General features: G+C 44.6%; 1 protein-coding gene across 3 annotated transcripts in view; it reads right to left on the minus strand.

Moving 5' to 3' along the window:
- The window catches only part of SS18 (SS18 subunit of BAF chromatin remodeling complex), a 359,812-nt gene that overhangs the window by 157,074 nt on the left and 183,146 nt on the right, over positions 1–19,592 (minus strand). For all 3 annotated transcript variants that reach the window (XM_086965659.1, XM_086965658.1, XM_086965657.1), the window contains exon 6: positions 4,790–4,957. In XM_086965659.1, coding sequence (XP_086821785.1) covers positions 4,790–4,957 — 168 coding nt within the window. The remainder of the gene's footprint in view (positions 1–4,789; positions 4,958–19,592) is intronic.

Genomic DNA, 19,592 nt, shown 5'->3' on the forward strand with positions numbered 1-19,592 from the left:
CTTAACAAAACCGTCCACAAGATATTGAAGACTCCTAGCTGTTCGTGCAAGCAGGACCGCGTCATACGCGTACAAAAGTACCAGAATTTGACGCGTTCCTACTTTGGGGCAGTCTACTTCCATTGCACTGAGGGTTTTTTCAAGCTCATTGATGTACAGCGAGAATAAAAAGGGTGCAAGGATGCACCCTTGCCTTACTTCACTTGTGCACAGAAAAGGGTCAGTCAGTCCCCCCTCCATGCTAAAGCGGACCCTAGCAGTGGTGTTCCAGTGCAATTCTTTTAAAATATGTATGAGACCCGGGTCAATTCCGAAAACAAACATCATGGCCCACAACTTATTCCTATTCACATTGTCAAAGGCCGCTGCCAAGTCCATAAACCCCATACACACAGTGCCATTGCTAGCTTTATTATACTTAGCGGCTAACAAGTACAAATTGAGGCACTGGTCACTGGTCGATTTACCCATTCTGAATCCATAATGTGTGTCAGCTATGGTGTGTTTCTCTTCCGTCCAGGCCATAAGACGGTTCAGTTCCACCCGGCCTAATATCTTAGCTGAGATGTCAATTAGCGATATAGGTCTATAGCATTTCGGATCATTCCTGAAGATAGGGACAATTAATGCTGTAGACCAAGATCGGGGGAGGCCTGATTTAATAGCCGCATTTAAAACCCTCGTCAGAATTGGCACCCATAGGTCAGTGCTACTTCTGTATAGGTCTGGGGGGGTCCCATCAGGCCCTGGGGCTTTATTCGGGGTCAGGGATTGAATTGCCTTAGTTACCTCTGTTAATAAGAGCTCTACTTCTGAGCACCGTGTACCATCCCAGCCCCCTTCTGGAGTGGTTTCCTTGCTATGATTATAGAGACCTTCAAAGTGGGTGACCCATTGCTCAGGGAGGATATTAGTGCTAATGACCGGAGCATTGCAGTCCTGAAAGCAGGGCCTGTTTACAATCCTCCAAAATTCTGTGAAGTCCCTATTTTCTCCTGCCTCTCTTAAATCAGCCCAGACTTCTGCTTGAAGAGTAGTCTTCCACTCTTTCACCTTTATTTTATACAGCGGTCTGCATTTAGCTACTTCAACCTTGTCCCTAGGTTTAGCTTTCAGGCTCGCTTTTAAATTCCTTAAAGCTCTAGAACAATTGGTATCAAACCATCTTGGCTATGTACTGATCTTTCTCGGACCCTTTGCTATCAATAAGGAGCCTGCCAGTTTGGTTAATGACCCAAAAGTCGCGACTAGCTCAGTACCCTCTAGTAATGGATCTAAGCAGTCCTCGACATATTTTTTGCCTTTTTCTAGTAGTTTGCTGTAAAAATCATGCAAGTTGATTTTCGCCCATCCTAATCGCCTCCCTTGATCCGTGGGCCTCAGAACTATATCTACATGCTTGTTCCTATCCAGGCGACCCATGTAGATTAATTCTAGCATTAAGGGGTTATGATCGCTGAAGGAACTCCACTCGGTTCTAGCTTCTAAAATCCAGTTTTTAGCAAAGACGGATATCATTATGAAGTCTATAATAGAGGAGCATCCCCTTCCTTTAAATGTTGGGATAAGCGTGCCCTCAGGACCAGGGGCAATCAGGTCGATCGTGTGTGCCAACGAATGGGAGTCTAGTACCTTAGTTATTATTATTCCCTCCTTACTATGCTCCAGGTGTGGCCCCTTCTTAATTGGGCACGCATCCCAGTCAGCTGTAACAGGGATCAAGTTTGGACAAAGATGGCAATTTAAATCTCCCAGAAGTACCACAATTGGTTCTCCCCCCTCCTTCCTATGTTAGGCTTCATAAGTGAGTCTACCATCTAATTCTTGCAGGGTTTCATTATTCCCTTTATAGGTCCTGAATTGTAGATATTAAACAGCTGTAGTTTTAACCCTTGCCCTTGAAATGATATTGCTTGGAGGGTATGTGATGTCCAGACTGGTGCTATCCATTTCCCCACTACGTTAAGGACAACGTAAATAGCTAACCCACCCTTGGCTCTTCCTGATCTACTTTCTTGGGCTGGAACGAAGAAGCACTTGTAGCCCTCTATCTGATAGGGAGAGGAGTTGACTGCCCACGTTTCTTGAAAGGTTAGAATGTGAAAGCCACCTATGTAATTTCTCCACTCAATGTTTTCAAATTTTCCAGCCAAACCTGCAACATTCCAGGACAAAATGTTCATCCTTCCCCCCTGGAACCTTCACTGCCCTGAGTATTTAAATTAAATTTGTCATTCCTCATAAGTCTGACCCCCTGTTCACCCCCTTCCTGTGTTAATAATGGAGTTGGGGGCCCTTTCACATGTTGAGTTCTCTGACCCCTTCGTTCAGTGCAATCATTGGACATCTGACTGACCATCCCATCATGACTGTGACTTGAATGGAATAGTCATTCATTTTCATCCAGGGATTGCAAAGGCCTAAATCTATTTGACCACTGAGCACTGGCCTGATTTACTGTAGGGAAACCACGGTATTCATAATTCCTTGCCCAGTACCCATCTGTTAATCTGCCCTTCCTACCCTGAGCCTGATTCGGAGGGAAGATGTCACGTTTTCTGAGATAGAAATACCCTAGTGGCATAGTTTGTATAGTGCTCGTGGCATTCCTATTACCGTTACCCAGTATGTACTCCACTAGGTTTGGATTCCTAAAATTTGCTATAATACAATTCCCTTCAATTTCTTTCCTCCTACTACCGATCCAATTTGCCCTTCTCACATGTAGAATCTCTCCAGGTTCTTCCCCTTGCAATGGCCTATGGATATTCAACCAATGGACAATCTTATTTTTAAGTTCCATATGCGTCTCCTTCTGGCCCACCCTTAATTCAGGTACTCCAGTGAAAACAACAACATATAGACTTACTTTGGGGGGTAAATTTATACATGGTAGGGGACAATACATTCCATCATTATACTCGGGGCCTGTTTGGTAGTTATGTGCCGGATTGTTAGATACGGGGTTCCCTATTTGGTTTTGTGTCACATTTATGTGTCCCAGGGTATTAACTCTGTCTTTATTCCCACATTTTTGTGTGCTTGTTTCCCCCAGCTGGGCTGGGACTTTGGCCAGTGCGTGAACTTGTACAATGGTACACTGCTCATTGCTCACACAGTTATTCTTAGATGGGGATTGCCTGATTGAGGACGACCCTGCTGCAGTGGAAGTTCCAATTGGACTAGTATTTAGGGCCTCCCTTGTCTTGCACTGTTTGTGGAGCTCATTTACTATCTTGTCTAGTTTACTCACTAGTGGTTTTATTTGGCTCACTATGAAAGCCTCAAGATTTTTTTGAAGTTCTGAAATTACAGGATCCAAACACCCTGGGGGTGTTACAGGGCATGGGGCTTCTATTATCTCTACCTCGTCCCATGTCTCTTTTGCCATGTTGTCTTTTCTAGTTTGTTTCTGTTTCCTGGTACGTGAATTTTTGGGATCTTTTTTCTTCCCTCTGCTTTGGGAAATACCCTTACCAACCCTATCTGATTGGCCCCCCTCAACTATTACCCGTTGTGCACTTGGGATAAGTTCTAAAGATGTATCCTGACTATCGAGTGAGGCTTCACACAAGTTAGAATCTAAAACTTGTGTTGGTGTAGGGGGCACGGTTGTAGGTGTCATGGATAAGCGACTCTCCGTGCGCTCAATCTCCCCATTAACTGCGCCTATGACCTTCCTCAGCATTAAATCAATTGCCGTTGGAGTTGTTATTTGATCCACTGTACTGATGGGGGTTGGGCATGATTTAGGGGGTATGATTGAGGTACAGGATTTGCTCTTAGTAGAGCGAGTTTTTGGTTTGGTGGCCATACTGCTTTTGTAGTAGACAGCACTGTATTCTACCTCTCAATTGTCTTAAGGCACTAACAGCAAAGGAGTAACAACAAGAAGAAGCCCCCACCACTGTTCAGGTACTCAATTCAATCACACCTTTCGTAAGTAGTATGCAGTCTTCTCCACCCCGTGTCTTACAACGTCCAAGGTCTATAGGGGCGGTTAGTCGTTGGCAACTGATACTAGCCAGTTCATAAACTACCTGATAGATGAACCAAAGGGGGTGGCCCAGCCCAGCCTCTTCTGGCCCCTGATGGCCACAGATGGCCCCGCCCTTGTCCCGGGCTTCTTCCGCGCGCGTCCCGCGGGAGTAGAAGCTCAGTTTTAAGCGCCTCCTGGCGCGTGCATGGCAGGAAATGGGCGTGGCACTGAGGCAGGTTGGGAGTTGTGGTTCTCCCTCTCGGCGGCCGCTCGGTTGTACTGGCGGCGGCGGGGGGACAAGCAGCCAGAGGTCCCAGCTCTCCAGTCAGTCCTTTGGGGGTAAGTACAGCCTCACAAAAACAATGACCCCTCGATTAGCAGCACATCCCGCACCACTGCAGGAGAAGCTCCTGACACGTGTATAGCCGGAAATGGGCGTGGCACTGAGGCAGGCTGGGAGTTGTGGTTCTCCCTCTCGGCGGCCGTCCCGTTGTACTGGCGGCGGCGGGGAGACAAGCAGCCAGAGGTCCCAGCTCTCCAGTCGGTCCTTTGGGGGTAAGTACAGCCTCACAAAAACAATGACCCCTCGATTAGCAGCACATCCCGCCAAATAACGTGATTTTTGAGATGCATGAAGCCTCAACAAAAGAACAAAATCTCCAACATTAGGAAGGCACAGTTTCAATTATAAGGACAAGTGTTTGAAATGCGAAGGATATGGAAATTACGCTACCGAATGAAAAGAAATGCCTTAAATCCAATGCCACAGAAAAACTGTAAAGATTAAAATAAATAAGTGCACAAGCTTACCCTGCTGGGGCGGTCTGTATGGTGGTATTTGCCTCTGACCCATCATATGGTTTGCTTGGTTTACCTGCCCCATCATCCCCATTGGAGCTTGCTGTCCTTGGTAATGCTGTCCTCCTCCCTGAGGCATACTGTATTGCTGCGCGGCAGGTGGCTGATGCATCATAGGACCTATAAGACAATATCCAACAGCAATCACAGGTCTACTCTGTAATCAATGCTCAAAACAAAAGTTACAAGGACAATTGTCCTTTAGATTAATACAAAACTACAGCTGAGAAGAAACATTGTAAACTCGACTTCCTTGTTCCGTAAAGTGAAATAAAACATATGACATTTAACAGACAATCATGCAAATGTGACCAACTACAACATACCTAGTCAAAAAGTCTTGTTCCGGTGAAAATGAATCATCACAGCTATCAATATCCTAGCTCCAGAAACTTAAATAGCATTCTCAGGAGGCAGATGAATGCGGAGAACATTTGGTAAAAATAGTGAAAAAGCAATATGCCTGATGAGTGATATTGGATATGCCAGATAGTATTTGGGGGATCAGACTGGAGTAGATACACCAACCAGCATCTAAGCCAGCCAAGAATGGTTATGCAAAGGGTGGTTCGTGTGACAAGGTTATTTGAGAAAGTTTTGTACTTTGCTGAAATAAATGTGTCAAATGTAAAAGGGTCGCTGTCTAAACGCTTCAATCCTTTTCAACAACTAGTCCGGAGGAATCACAGGGAGTACATTATGGCCAACTTTACTGATTGACTCCTGGACCACAAAACTCTCAGGAGTCGTTTGCAGCAGAGGAAAATTTGGCCCATGGTGACTAGCCACTTACTTGTTCACTGATAGGCAAGAGCAAGGCTTCACCCAAGTGCCCATTAGAGTGTTAGTAAGGGCTTCATTAAACGGAACGAAGGGCCCAGATGAAGCGTGCCTGCGTGCAAATCCTCCTTAAAAACATTTGTCTTGGCTACCACTGAAGGTATCTGTAGGTCCAGAACCTCAGCTGCATGTCTGATCACTACAGCAAAGGATGTCCTTTGCTCTGTGTGGGATCCAAGGTTGACACCAATCTTGTCCACCTGGAGAATTAATGTAAATATCATCATAGTGTAAGGTAAATAATCGACATCATCATCATCATAGTCTGAATCAAAAAGGTGATGAAACTTCTGAGAAAGGCTTTGCGGGAAAGAAACATTTTGTCAGAATCCGAGCATGTTGGAACTGAGTGCACTGGAGCGGAGTCAATGCGCAACCTCAGTTGGGATCAAAGAGGATTCTGCTCAATGTCAGACACCTGTGTCAGCAGGGACTTGACCTCCGGCGACATCAAGACAGGTCTCAGTGGAGAAGGGACGAACGCAGAACTTCAGCTGGAGTGGAAGACAGGACCGGAGTCAGTGCAGAAATAGAGGTTCTTTGTGCACAGAGAATGGATCCTCCAGGTATCAATCTGACTGGAGGCCCATGTGGCTCCTCGAGGGCACATGCCAGAAGGAGCAGGAAGAGTGCCATAAATATGCAGCATAGCTTCCTAGACAGCACTCACCTGCTGCTGCGTCACCAATGGAACAGGAAAGTGGACGCAAGAGGACCAGTTGTGGGACCGGTTCCATGATCAGGGATAGGGAGCGAGATCGGTTGGCAGCATAATGCCCTCCCAACTTCTTTAGACAGTGGCGGGATGAGGTCAGTTCCACTTCTACTTCTTGCTTCTTCTTGGATTTGAACTTCGGGGACAATTTCGACAGCGAAGAGTAGCTGTTGTGTGAGTAACCTTGTGAGCAGGAATGAGTCTGCCCCCTCGACTTGAAACGGACAGTGCGCAAGGTCCGTGGCTTCGCTTCATGGCCCAGGTCACAGCCAGTTGTATGAAAGCACATTCTTAACAAGCCTGAAAGTCATAGTCCGATCTCAAACACCAGAGGCAGACCTCGCGTGGGTCAATCACTGAAATCTTCTTCCAACAGTCACAGCACAGTTTGAACCCTGTAGACTTTGGTGGGGACATCTTTCCCTAGAATGCCGGAAAGAATTCTGAAAGGAATAGGTCAACTGACGAAAAAGGGCCGAGTTCTGGATCCACATAAAAAGTTGTGGAAAGAAAGGAAATGACGTGCACTTTTATACAGCTCCGCCGTGTCATTTCATGAGTGGCACGAGGCCAATATGGAACCGCACAGCTCCACCTGGTGCCATGCAGGAGCACTGCTATGAAGACTCGAGGACCCAGTCTGACGCCTCAGGAATATTCAATGGTGAGGCATCTGCAGTGAGAAGCATTCGTCAGAAAACCAAGTTACTCCCTTTATGTACTTAACGCTCCAAGGTTGGTGAACTAGAATATGGGGACATAGAAGTTAGAAACTCAGATACTAAGATACAGCAACAGAGGGGGGGACACTCAAAGTCCAGGCAATGCTATGCCTTCAATAGAGGATGAGGCTTGAATTGCTAGACTTCATGAAGAATTGTATTGATAGCCAGCAATATTGTCCTCAGGTCAACTAAGAAAAGTCAGAAACTCTTCAGTTTTGCTACAAGGAGCACACATTGGTTTTTTTTTAATGGGGGGGGGGACACATACACACACACCGACAAATGTTCCCACTGAAACTTTGTTGATACATTACAGGGATTTGTAATGCACAACTAATCACCCAAAGGGTGTGCAGGCCCTGGAGCCGGTGTGAAGGTAGTATGAAGGCTCTTAGTTGAAGAGGCAGGTCTGAGCGTCTCCTAGAGCTCATAAAGCATTTCGATTATTAATGTTATTAGATTTGCTAAGTTACACAGATCTTTAAAAAAATGAGCTTCACTGAAAACGCAGCTATCTTTCACTTAAAATATTAAGGAGAGGTAAGATTTGCCAAGCATGTACTGAAGAGAGAATGATGCATGCAGAATAGCTAAGCAGGTCTAATCTCTCGACTAATTATTTACATGCTGGCACCATCAAGTGACAAAAATGCGTACTGCAGCTTGAAACGACATTTCAGTCGAATAAAAAAACGTGTAATTTCCTTAGTAGCTTAAATTTCACACCCCTTCTATGATTGCAAGCAGATTTCTCGAATAAGTTTACAATTCACAATCATACATGCACCAAGATTAATCTGCTTAATTTTCTCCACTCCTCCCATCCATCTTGGTCTAACCAGACCGGAACCCTGAAAAAAACGGTTTCACTGCGGGTGATGCACAGGCTTGGAGTTGGGTAGTTCTTTTGCTCGGTCAATTCACTACCTGAACAGCTTGGGTGGGGAAATGTAAGGGGCACGGTAAAAGAGATCGGTGGAGCTTAGTGCCCGTTGTTACCCAAGAAGCTTCCCCAGCCCTTTATTCATGCATTTGTATATAGTGCGAACTTTACCTAGGGCCCGGGGTCAGAGCGCTTTACAATACCAAACAAAAACGAAGGCCTCTGAGCTGCCTCTACTACTGTGAAAAGGATTCCGGACCGAACATGGACAAGGAGAGCGCAGAGCCTCCAACAAGCGAGCTGCAGTGCACACCTACTCTATGCACGGCTTTCCAGCCCACCGAGAGCTCACTGTTGGATATCGGCGGATCCAGACCTCGGGGTGGCACCGAGTGAGTTGGCGAGTCTGCTACACGCTCGAGTCTTAATGCTCACAGAGCTCTGCTGCGATGCCCATTCGGACAAGAACGTTGAACCTCAACTTTAAAAAGAAAAAAAAAACACATTCACATACTTACGTGTCCATGCGTATGCAAAGCACTAGTGAAACCGTGGAAACCAGCTGGATGCTAGGCATGCCGGGTACTCTTGAGCAGTAACCGTGTGGTCTAAATGCAAATTGCTCACATTATGGGTAATCAGGGACACACTGTAAGGACTGGGTCAAAGTAAAATGAAGACCTGCTGGACGTTACCGCCTTGTCACCAGACTCAGACCATCAAGTTAACACAAAAAGACACACCGCATGACGCTTATAAAGTATTTATCGCTCAGCCAAAAGCCACACTAGACATCGGATTGATAATCTATAAAAGTTAACCATGCATATTGTGGCATGGCATGCCATCCGGACCAAGCTTAGGCTGGTACAGGGAGGAAAATCCACACCTAAGCCGGGGTAGCATAATGGCAGCACGCCTTTACAAATCGCAATAGTGTGCAACATAAAGAAAAACAATCATTTTAACTCGGATGGCCAGTTGTTTTTTGTAGAATAATATGAAGTGACTGCGTATTCCCATGCTACAAGACCATGACCATGAGTTACCAAGACCATGAGTTACAAAGACCATGAGTTACCATGACCATGAGTTACCATGACCATGAGACCAAGACCATGAGTTACCATGACCATGAGACCAAGACCATGAGTTACCATGACCATGAGACCAAGACCATGAGTTACCATGACCATGAGACCAAGACCATGAGTTACCATGACCATGAGACCAAGACCATGAGTTACCATGACCATGAGACCAAGACCATGAGTTACCATGACCATGAGACCAAGACCATGAGTTACAAAGACCAAAACCATGAGTTACCAAGACCATGAGTTACCAAGACCATGACCACAAAGACCAAGACCACAAAGACCAAGACCACAAAGACCATGACCACAAAGACCATGACCACAAAGACCATGACCACAAAGACCATGAGTACAAACACCATGACCATGAGTACAAAAACCATGAGTACAAAGACCATGACTTATAAAGACCATGACCATGACTTATAAAGACCATGAGTTACAAAGACCATGAGTTACAAAGACCATGAGTTACAAAGACCATGAGTTACAAAGACCATGAGTTACAAAGACCATGAGTTACAAAGACCATGAGTTACAAAGACCATGAGTTACAAAGACCATGAGTTACAAAGACCATGAGTTACAAAGACCATGAGTTACAAAGACCATGAGTTACAAAGACCATGAGTTACAAAGACCATGCGTTACAAAGACCATGAAATACCATGAGTTACAAAGACCATGAGTTACAAAGACCATGAGTTACAAAGACCATGAGTTACAAAGACCATGAGTTACAAAGACCATGAGTTACAAAGACCATGACCAAGACCATGACCAAGACCATGACCAAGACCATGTGACCAAGACCATGTGACCAAGACCATGTGACCAAGACCATGTGACCAAGACCATGTGACCAAGACCATGTGACCAAGACCATGTGACCAAGACCATGTGACCAAGACCATGTGACCAAGACCATGTGACCAAGACCATGTGACCAAGACCATGTGACCAAGACCATGTGACCAAGACCATGTGACCAAGACCATGTGACCAAGACCATGTGACCTACAAAGACCATGTGACCTACAAAGACCATGACCTACAAAGACCATGACCTACAAAGACCATGACCTACAAAGACCATGACCTACAAAGACCATGACCTACAAAGACCATGACCTACAAAGACCATGACCTACAAAGACCATGACCTACAAAGACCATGACCTACAAAGACCATGACTTACAAAGACCATGAGTTACAAAGACCATGCGTTACAAAGACCATGAGTTACAAAGACCATGAGTTACAAAGACCATGAGTTACAAAGACCATGAGTTACAAAGACCATGAGTTACAAAGACCATGACCAAGACCATGACCAAGACCATGTGACCAAGACCATGTGACCAAGACCATGTGACCAAGACCATGTGACCAAGACCATGTGACCAAGACCATGTGACCAAGACCATGTGACAAAGACCATGACCTACAAAGACCATGTGACCAAGACCATGTGACCAAGACCATGTGACCAAGACCATGACCTACAAAGACCATGACCTACAAAGACCATGACCTACAAAGACCATGACCTACAAAGACCATGACCTACAAAGACCATGACCTACAAAGACCATGACCTACAAAGACCATGACCTACAAAGACCATGACCTACAAAGACCATGACCTACAAAGACCATGACCTACAAAGACCATGACCTACAAAGACCATGACCTACAAAGACCATGACCTACAAAGACCATGACCTACAAAGACCATGACCTACAAAGACCATGACCTACAAAGACCATGACCTACAAAGACCATGACCTACAAAGACCATGACCTACAAAGACCATGACCTACAAAGACCATGACCTTCAAAGACCATGACCTACAAAGACCATGACCTACAAAGACCATGACCTACAAAGACCATGACTTACAAAGACCATGACTTACAAAGACCATGACTTACAAAGACCATGACTTACAAAGACCATGACCTACAAAGACCATGACCTACAAAGACCATGACCTACAAAGACCATGACCTACAAAGACCATGACCTACAAAGACCATGACTTACAAAGACCATGACTTACAAAGACCATGACCTACAAAGACCATGACCTACAAAGACCATGACCTACAAAGACCATGACCTACAAAGACCATGACTTACAAAGACCATGAGTTACAAAGACCATGCGTTACAAAGACCATGAGTTACAAAGACCATGAGTTACAAAGACCATGAGTTACAAAGACCATGAGTTACAAAGACCATGAGTTACAAAGACCATGAGTTACAAAGACCATGACCAAGACCATGACCAAGACCATGACCAAGACCATGTGACCAAGACCATGTGACCAAGACCATGTGACCAAGACCATGTGACCAAGACCATGACCTACAAAGACCATGACCTACAAAGACCATGACCTACAAAGACCATGACCTACAAAGACCATGACCTACAAAGACCATGACCTACAAAGACCATGACCTACAAAGACCATGACCTACAAAGACCATGACCTACAAAGACCATGACCTACAAAGACCATGACCTACAAAGACCATGACCTACAAAGACCATGACCTACAAAGACCATGACCTACAAAGACCATGACCTACAAAGACCATGACCTACAAAGACCATGACCTACAAAGACCATGACCTACAAAGACCATGACCTACAAAGACCATGACCTTCAAAGACCATGACCTACAAAGACCATGACCTACAAAGACCATGACCTACAAAGACCATGACTTACAAAGACCATGACTTACAAAGACCATGACTTACAAAGACCATGACTTACAAAGATCATGACCTACAAAGACCATGACCTACAAAGACCATGACCTACAAAGACCATGACCTACAAAGACCATGACTTACAAAGACCATGACTTACAAAGACCATGACTTACAAAGACCATGACTTACAAAGACCATGACTTACAAAGACCATGACTTACAAAGACCATGACTTACAAAGACCATGACTTACAAAGACCATGAGTTACCATGAGTTACGAGGACCATGACCAGGAGTTACGAGGACCATGACCATGAGTTACAAAGACCAAGAGTTACAAAGACCAAGAGTTACAAAGACCAAGAGTTACAAAGACCAAGAGTTACAAAGACCAAGAGTTACAAAGACCAAGAGTTACAAAGACCAAGAGTTACAAAGACCAAGAGTTACAAAGACCAAGAGTTACAAAGACCAGGAGTTACAAAGACCATGACTTACAAAGACCATGACTTACAAAGACCATGACTTACAAAGACCATGACTTACAAAGACCATGACTTACAAAGACCATGACTTACAAAGACCATGACTTACAAAGACCATGACTTACAAAGACCATGACTTACAAAGACCATGACTTACAAAGACCATGACTTACAAAGACCATGACTTACAAAGACCATGACTTACAAAGACCATGACTTACAAAGACCATGACTTACAAAGACCATGACTTACAAAGACCATGACTTACAAAGACCATGACTTACAAAGACCATGACTTACAAAGACCATGAGTTACCATGAGTTACGAGGACCATGACCAGGAGTTACGAGGACCATGACCATGAGTTACAAAGACCATGACCATGAGTTACAAAGACCATGACCATGAGTTACAAAGACCATGACCATGAGTTACAAAGACCAGGACCAGGAGTTACAAAGACCAGGACCAGGAGTTACAAAGACCATGACCAGGAGTTACAAAGACCATGACCAGGAGTTACAAAGACCATGACCAGGAGTTACAAAGACCATGACCAGGAGTTACAAAGACCATGACCAGGAGTTACAAAGACCATGACCAGGAGTTACAAAGACCATGACTATGAGTTACAAAGACCATGACTATGAGTTACAAAGACCATGACCATGAGTTACAAAGACCATGACCATGAGTTACAAAGACCATGACCATGAGTTACAAAGACCATGACCATGAGTTACAAAGAACATGACCATGAGTTACAAAGAACATGACCATGAGTTACCATCACCATGAGTTACATAGACCAAGACCATAAGCTACAAAGACCAAGACCATGAGCTACAAAGACCAAGACCATGAGCTACAAAGACCAAGACCATGAGCTACAAAGACCAAGACCATGAGTTACAAAGAACATGACCATGAGTTACCATCACCATGAGTTACATAGACCAAGACCATGAGTTACAAAGACCATGAGCTACAAAGACCAAGACCATGAGTTACAAAGACCATGACCATGAGTTACAAAGACCATGACCATGAGTTACAAAGACCATGACCATGAGTTACAAAGACCATGACCATGAGTTACAAAGACCATGACCATGAGTTACAAAGACCATGAGTTACATAGACCAAGACCATGAGCGACAAAGACCAAGACCATGAGCTACAAAGACCAAGACCATGAGCTACAAAGACCAAGACCATGAGCTACAAAGACCAAGACCATGAGCTACAAAGACCAAGACCATGAGCTACAAAGACCAAGACCATGAGCTACAAAGACCAAGACCATGAGCTACAAAGACCAAGACCATGAGCTACAAAGACCAAGACCATGAGCTACAAAGACCAAGACCATGAGCTACAAAGACCAAGACCATGAGCTACAAAGACCAAGACCATGAGTTACAAAGACCAAGACCATGAGCTACAAAGACCAAGACCATGAGCTACAAAGACCAAGACCATGAGCTACAAAGACCAAGACCATGAGCTACAAAGACCAAGACCATGAGCTACAAAGACCAAGACCATGAGCTACAAAGACCAAGACCATGAGCTACAAAGACCAAGACCATGAGCTACAAAGCCCAAGACCATGAGCTACAAAGACCAAGACCATGAGCTACAAAGACCAAGACCATGAGCTACAAAGACCATGACCATGAGCTACAAAGACCATGACCATGAGTTACAAAGACCATGACCATGAGTTACATAGACCATGACCATGAGTTACATAGACCATGACCATGAGTTACAAAGACCATGACCATGAGTTACAAAGACCATGACCATGAGTTACAAAGACCATGACCATGAGTTACAAAGACCATGACCATGAGTTACCATGACCTCGAGTTACAAAGACCAAGACCATGAGCTACCAAGACCATGAGCTACCAAGACCATGAGCTACAAAGACCAAGACCATGAGCTACAAAGACCAAGACCATGAGCTACAAAGACCAAGACCATGACCAAGACCATGAGTTACAAAGACCATGACCATGAGTACCCTGACCATGAGTTCAAGACCATGAGTACAAAGACCAAGACCATGAGTACAAAGACCAAGACCATGAGCTACAAAGACCATGAGTTACAAAGACCATGGCCGTGAGTTACAAAGACCATGAGTTACAAAGACCATGAGTTACAAAGACCATGACCATGAGTTACAAAGACCATGAGCTACAAAGACCAAGACCATGAGCTACAAAGACCAAGACCATGAGCTACAAAGATCAAGACCATGAGCTACAAAGACCAAGACCATGAGCTACAAAGACCAAGACCATGAGCTACAAAGACCAAGACCATGAGCTACAAAGACCAAGACCATGAGCTACAAAGACCAAGACCATGAGCTACAAAGACCAAGACCATGAGCTACAAAGACCAAGACCATGAGCTACAAAGACCAAGACCATGAGCTACAAAGACCAAGACCATGAGCTACAAAGACCAAGACCATGAGCTACAAAGACCAAGACCATGAGCTACAAAGAGCAAGACCATGAGCTACAAAGAGCAAGACCATGAGCTACAAACACCAAGACCATGAGCTACAAACACCAAGACCACGAACTACAAAGACCAAGACCATGAGCTACAAAGACCAAGACCATGAGCTACAAAGACCAAGACCATGAGCTACAAAGACCAAGACCATGAGCTACAAAGACCAAGACCATGAGCTACAAAGACCAAGACCATGAGCTACAAAGACCATGGCCACGAGTTACAAAGACCATGGCCACGAGTTACAAAGGAATTGTAACAGAAGGGGGGAGAGAGAGGGTCAGTGGATTCAGTCTCCCTGAATGTATACATAAACAAAGTGGAATCCACTCAAGGTGGTGGTGATCCCTAAAGTGATGGGGAAACACACAGTGTTGTTTAAATGCCCCTCACACACCAACAGGCCCCTTGGTGTCATGCTTCATCATCGGGGCCTTCGCACCCCTCTACGGGATGCGGCGTGCTACGACTCGCGGATACGCAGGAGCACTTTGAAGTGGACTATGTGTGGGGGTGTGTGTGTAGGATCAAAATGTGAGTGAGGTGAGGTGAAAAAAGTGAAAAAAGTTAAAAAATACCTGGCACGTGGGAGGAAAAATTATTTTAATTTAATCCCCGGCTGGTATTGTTAAAAGAAGTGCAGGGCGTGGTTAAATAGATACGAGTTAAGGTATCGAGAACCACTAGTAAAGTGTCAACATGTTTCGGAGGTCACAGCCTCCTTCTTCAGGACAAGGGTTATGCACTTACCCTCCCCTTACTCACATGCAGAATGTTAAAGTGTATTAAAAAATTACCACAATGTGTAATATTCCTAACAGTGTTTTTGAATGCAGTTGCGCCCAGTTGGCGAAAGAACCTGCGAAAAGAAATGCATAGGTAAATACATGCAGATGTCACAGACAAATCAAATGGAGAAGAAGAAACCTTCTCTGAGTATCACCAGGTCAAACCAAAAATAATGGGACCCTGTGAGGAAAAAAAAAAAAGTGGACATAACACTGACACACACACATATACAAAACACAGAATTACTCTCTGCTCTGATGGAAAGAGAGCACATAATAAGAAGGAGAAAGTCTTACTTAGAGTTCTAAAATATAAGACCTCATGAGCCTAAGCGTATATTGGGGATCTTTCCTTCCTGCTCAGAAAAGACCTAAAAATATTAATGAACGAGGTTCAGTTGGAAAAAGGCACGTTATTCAATCTACCAGACTACAGGATAATGCTAGTCACTGGCACCCATAAACTCACGGTTACTGCATTGGCAATTCGCCTGCCTTCCCTCAACGCGGCTCCGATGAAGTGAGCCTGTGTAGCGTCAGGGCCCCTATATATACTATCCCTCTTAGTAATTGGTGATCGTTAATTGATTGATTGGAATCGGTGTATGCCCAAATACGGAGAAAGCAATCACCGAAGGTCCGGTGTTGCGCTCTCAGTGAACGCTAATGGCGCACATGCGCACTACAGCCTGTCCAATGCGCATGCGCGGCCGAAAGGGGCGACCGCGCATGGGCCTTTTGGAAAAGGAACAACGATGGGTGTTCAGGCTGGGAACTGACACAACGGGCCTTAATGACTCCATCCCTTGGAGCCTCTTGAGATAGTAATTGTCTCTGATACAGTGCTTTGTCTGTACCCTAAATCATGATGCATCTGGTTTATCTGGTTACTGTCACCACCTCACCACGTGCATATGGCCTCCAATCCCTGCAACTGACATCATTCTGTGTACCAATCCTGTCAGTTTCCCCCTTAAACTTATTAGAATGTGTTAATTCCCCTTTGGATAATTGCTGGGGTATAGGTATTGCTGTATTTTGCACACCATTGTATACTGTGCGCTGCCATATTGCAGTGTAGTGCGGGTCGAGTACCTATCTGGTGACATGTTTTGCCCTCCTTGTTGCAAGGTGAGAGATCTGCCCGTTTGTAAGCCGAGTCCAGCCCCATAATACGCGCTCTGTCTAGTGGGGCAGGAGCGCTGTAGATTGTTCCTCCACGTCTTACTCGGCATAATATGTAGCGCGTCTACTTCGCGCATGCGCGGTCGCCCCTTTCGGCCGCGCATGCGCATTGGACAGGCTGTAGTGCGCATGTGCGCCATTAGCGTTCACCGAGAGCGCAACACCGGACCTTCGGTGATTGCTTTCTCCGTATTTGGGCATACACCGATTCCAATCAATCAATTAACGATCACCAATTACTAAGAGGGATAGTATATATAGGGGCCCTGACGCTACACAGGCTCACTTCATCGGAGCCGCGTTGAGGGAAGGCAGGCGAATTGCCAATGCAGTAACCGTGAGTTTATGGGTGCCAGTGACTAGCATTATCCTGTAGTCTGGTAGATTGAATAACGTGCCTTTTTCCAACTGAACCTCGTTCATTAATATTTTTAGGTCTTTTCTGAGCAGGAAGGAAGGATCCCCAATATACGCTTAGGCTCATGAGGTCTTATATTTTAGAACTCTAAGTAAGACTTTCTCCTTCTTATTATGTGCTCTCTTTCCATCAGAGCAGAGAGTAATTCTGTGTTTTGTATATGTGTGTGTGTCAGTGTTGTTATGTCCACTTGTGTGTTTTTCTTTTCCTCACAGGGTCCCATTATTTTTGGTTTGACCTGGTGATACTCAGAGAAGGTTTCTTCTTCTCCATTTGATTTGTCTGTGACATCTGCATGTATTTACCTATGCATTTCTTTTCGCAGGTTCTTTCGCCAACTGGGCGCAACTGCATTCAAAAACACTGTTAGGAATATTACACATTGTGGTAATTTTGTAATTTTTTAATACACTTTAACATTCTGCATGTGAGTAAGGGGAGGGTAAGTGCATAACCCTTGTCCTGAAGAAGGAGGCTGTGACCTCCGAAACATGTTGACACTTTACTAGTGGTTCTCGATACCTTAACTCGTATCTATTTAACCACGCCCTGCACTTCTTTTAACAATACCAGCCGGGGATTAAATTAAAATAATTTTTCCTCCCACGTGACAGGTATTTTTTAACTTTTTTCACTTTTTTCACCTCACCTCACTCACATTTTGATCCTACACACACACCCCCACACATAGTCCACTTCAAAGTGCTCCTGCGTATCCGCGAGTCGTAGCACGCCGCATCCCGTAGAGGGGTGCGAAGGCCCCGATGATGAAGCATGACACCAAGGGGCCTGTTGGTGTGTGAGGGGCATTTAAACAACACTGTCTGTTTCCCCATCACTTTAGGGATCACCACCACCTTGAGTGGATTCCACTTTGTTTATGTATACACGAGTTACAAAGACCATGGCCACGAGTTACAAAGACCATGGCCACGAGTTACAAAGACCATGGCCACGAGTTACAAAGACCATGGCCACGAGTTACAAAGACCATGGCCACGAGTTACAAAGACCATGACCACGAGTTACAAAGACCATGGCCACGAGCTACAAACACCAAGACCATGAGCTACAAACACCAAGACCATGAGCTAAAAACACCAAGACCATGAGCTACAAACACCAAGACCATGAGCTACAAACACCAAGACCATGAGCTACAAAGATCAAGACCATGAGTTACAAAGACCATGACCATGAGTACCCTGACCATGAGTTACAAAGACCATGAGTTACAAAGACCATGAGTTACAAAGACCATGAGTTACAAAGACCATGAGTTACAAAGACCATGAGTTACAAAGACCATGAGTTACAAAGACCATGAGCATGAGTTACAAAGACCATGAGCATGAGTTACAAAGACCATTACACCAATACCATAAGTTACAAAGACCATGAGTTACAAAGACCATGACCATGAGTTACAAAGACCATGACCATGAGTTACAAAGACCATGACCATGAGTTACAAAGACCATGACCATGAGTTACAAAGACCATGACCATGAGACCAAGACCATGAGTTACAACGACCATGACCATGAGATACAAAGACCATGAGTTACAAAGACCATGAGTTACCATGACCATGAGTTACCATGACCATGAGTTACAAAGACCATGACCATGAGTATAAAGACCATGAGTTACAAAGACCATGATCATAAGACCATGACCATGAGTTACAAAGACCATGATCATAAGACCATGACCATGAGTTACAAAGACCAGGTCCATGAGGCCAGGTCCATGAGACCAAGAGTTACCATGACCATGAGTTACCATGACCATGAGTTACCATGACTTACAAAGACCATGACCATGAGTTACAAAGACCATGACCATGAGTTACAAAGACCATGACCATGAGTTACAAAGACCATGAGTTACAAAGACCATGACCATGAGTTACAAAGACCATGACCATGAGTTACAAAGACCATGACCATGAGTTAGAATGTTCATGAGTTAGAATGTCCATGACCATGAGTTACAAAGATCATGATCATGAGGTTTCCAAGACCATGAGTTACCAAGACCATGAGTTACAAAGACCGAGACCATGAGCTATAAAGACCAGGAGTCCAAGACCATGAGTTACAAAGACCATATAACCAAGACCATGAGTTACAAAGACCATGAGTTACAAAGAACATGAGACCAAGACCATGAGTTACCAAGACCATGAAACCATGAGTACAACGATCATGACCATGAGTTAAAAAGACCACGAGTCCAAGACCATGAGTTAAAAAGACCATATAACCAAGACCATGAGTTACCGAGACCATGACCATGAGTTACAAAGAACATGAGACCAAGACCATGAGTTACCAA

The sequence above is a fragment of the Lissotriton vulgaris genome, chromosome 4_1 (genome assembly GCF_964263255.1).
Source record: "Lissotriton vulgaris chromosome 4_1, aLisVul1.2, whole genome shotgun sequence".
Classification (NCBI taxonomy): Eukaryota; Metazoa; Chordata; class Amphibia; order Caudata; family Salamandridae; genus Lissotriton; species Lissotriton vulgaris.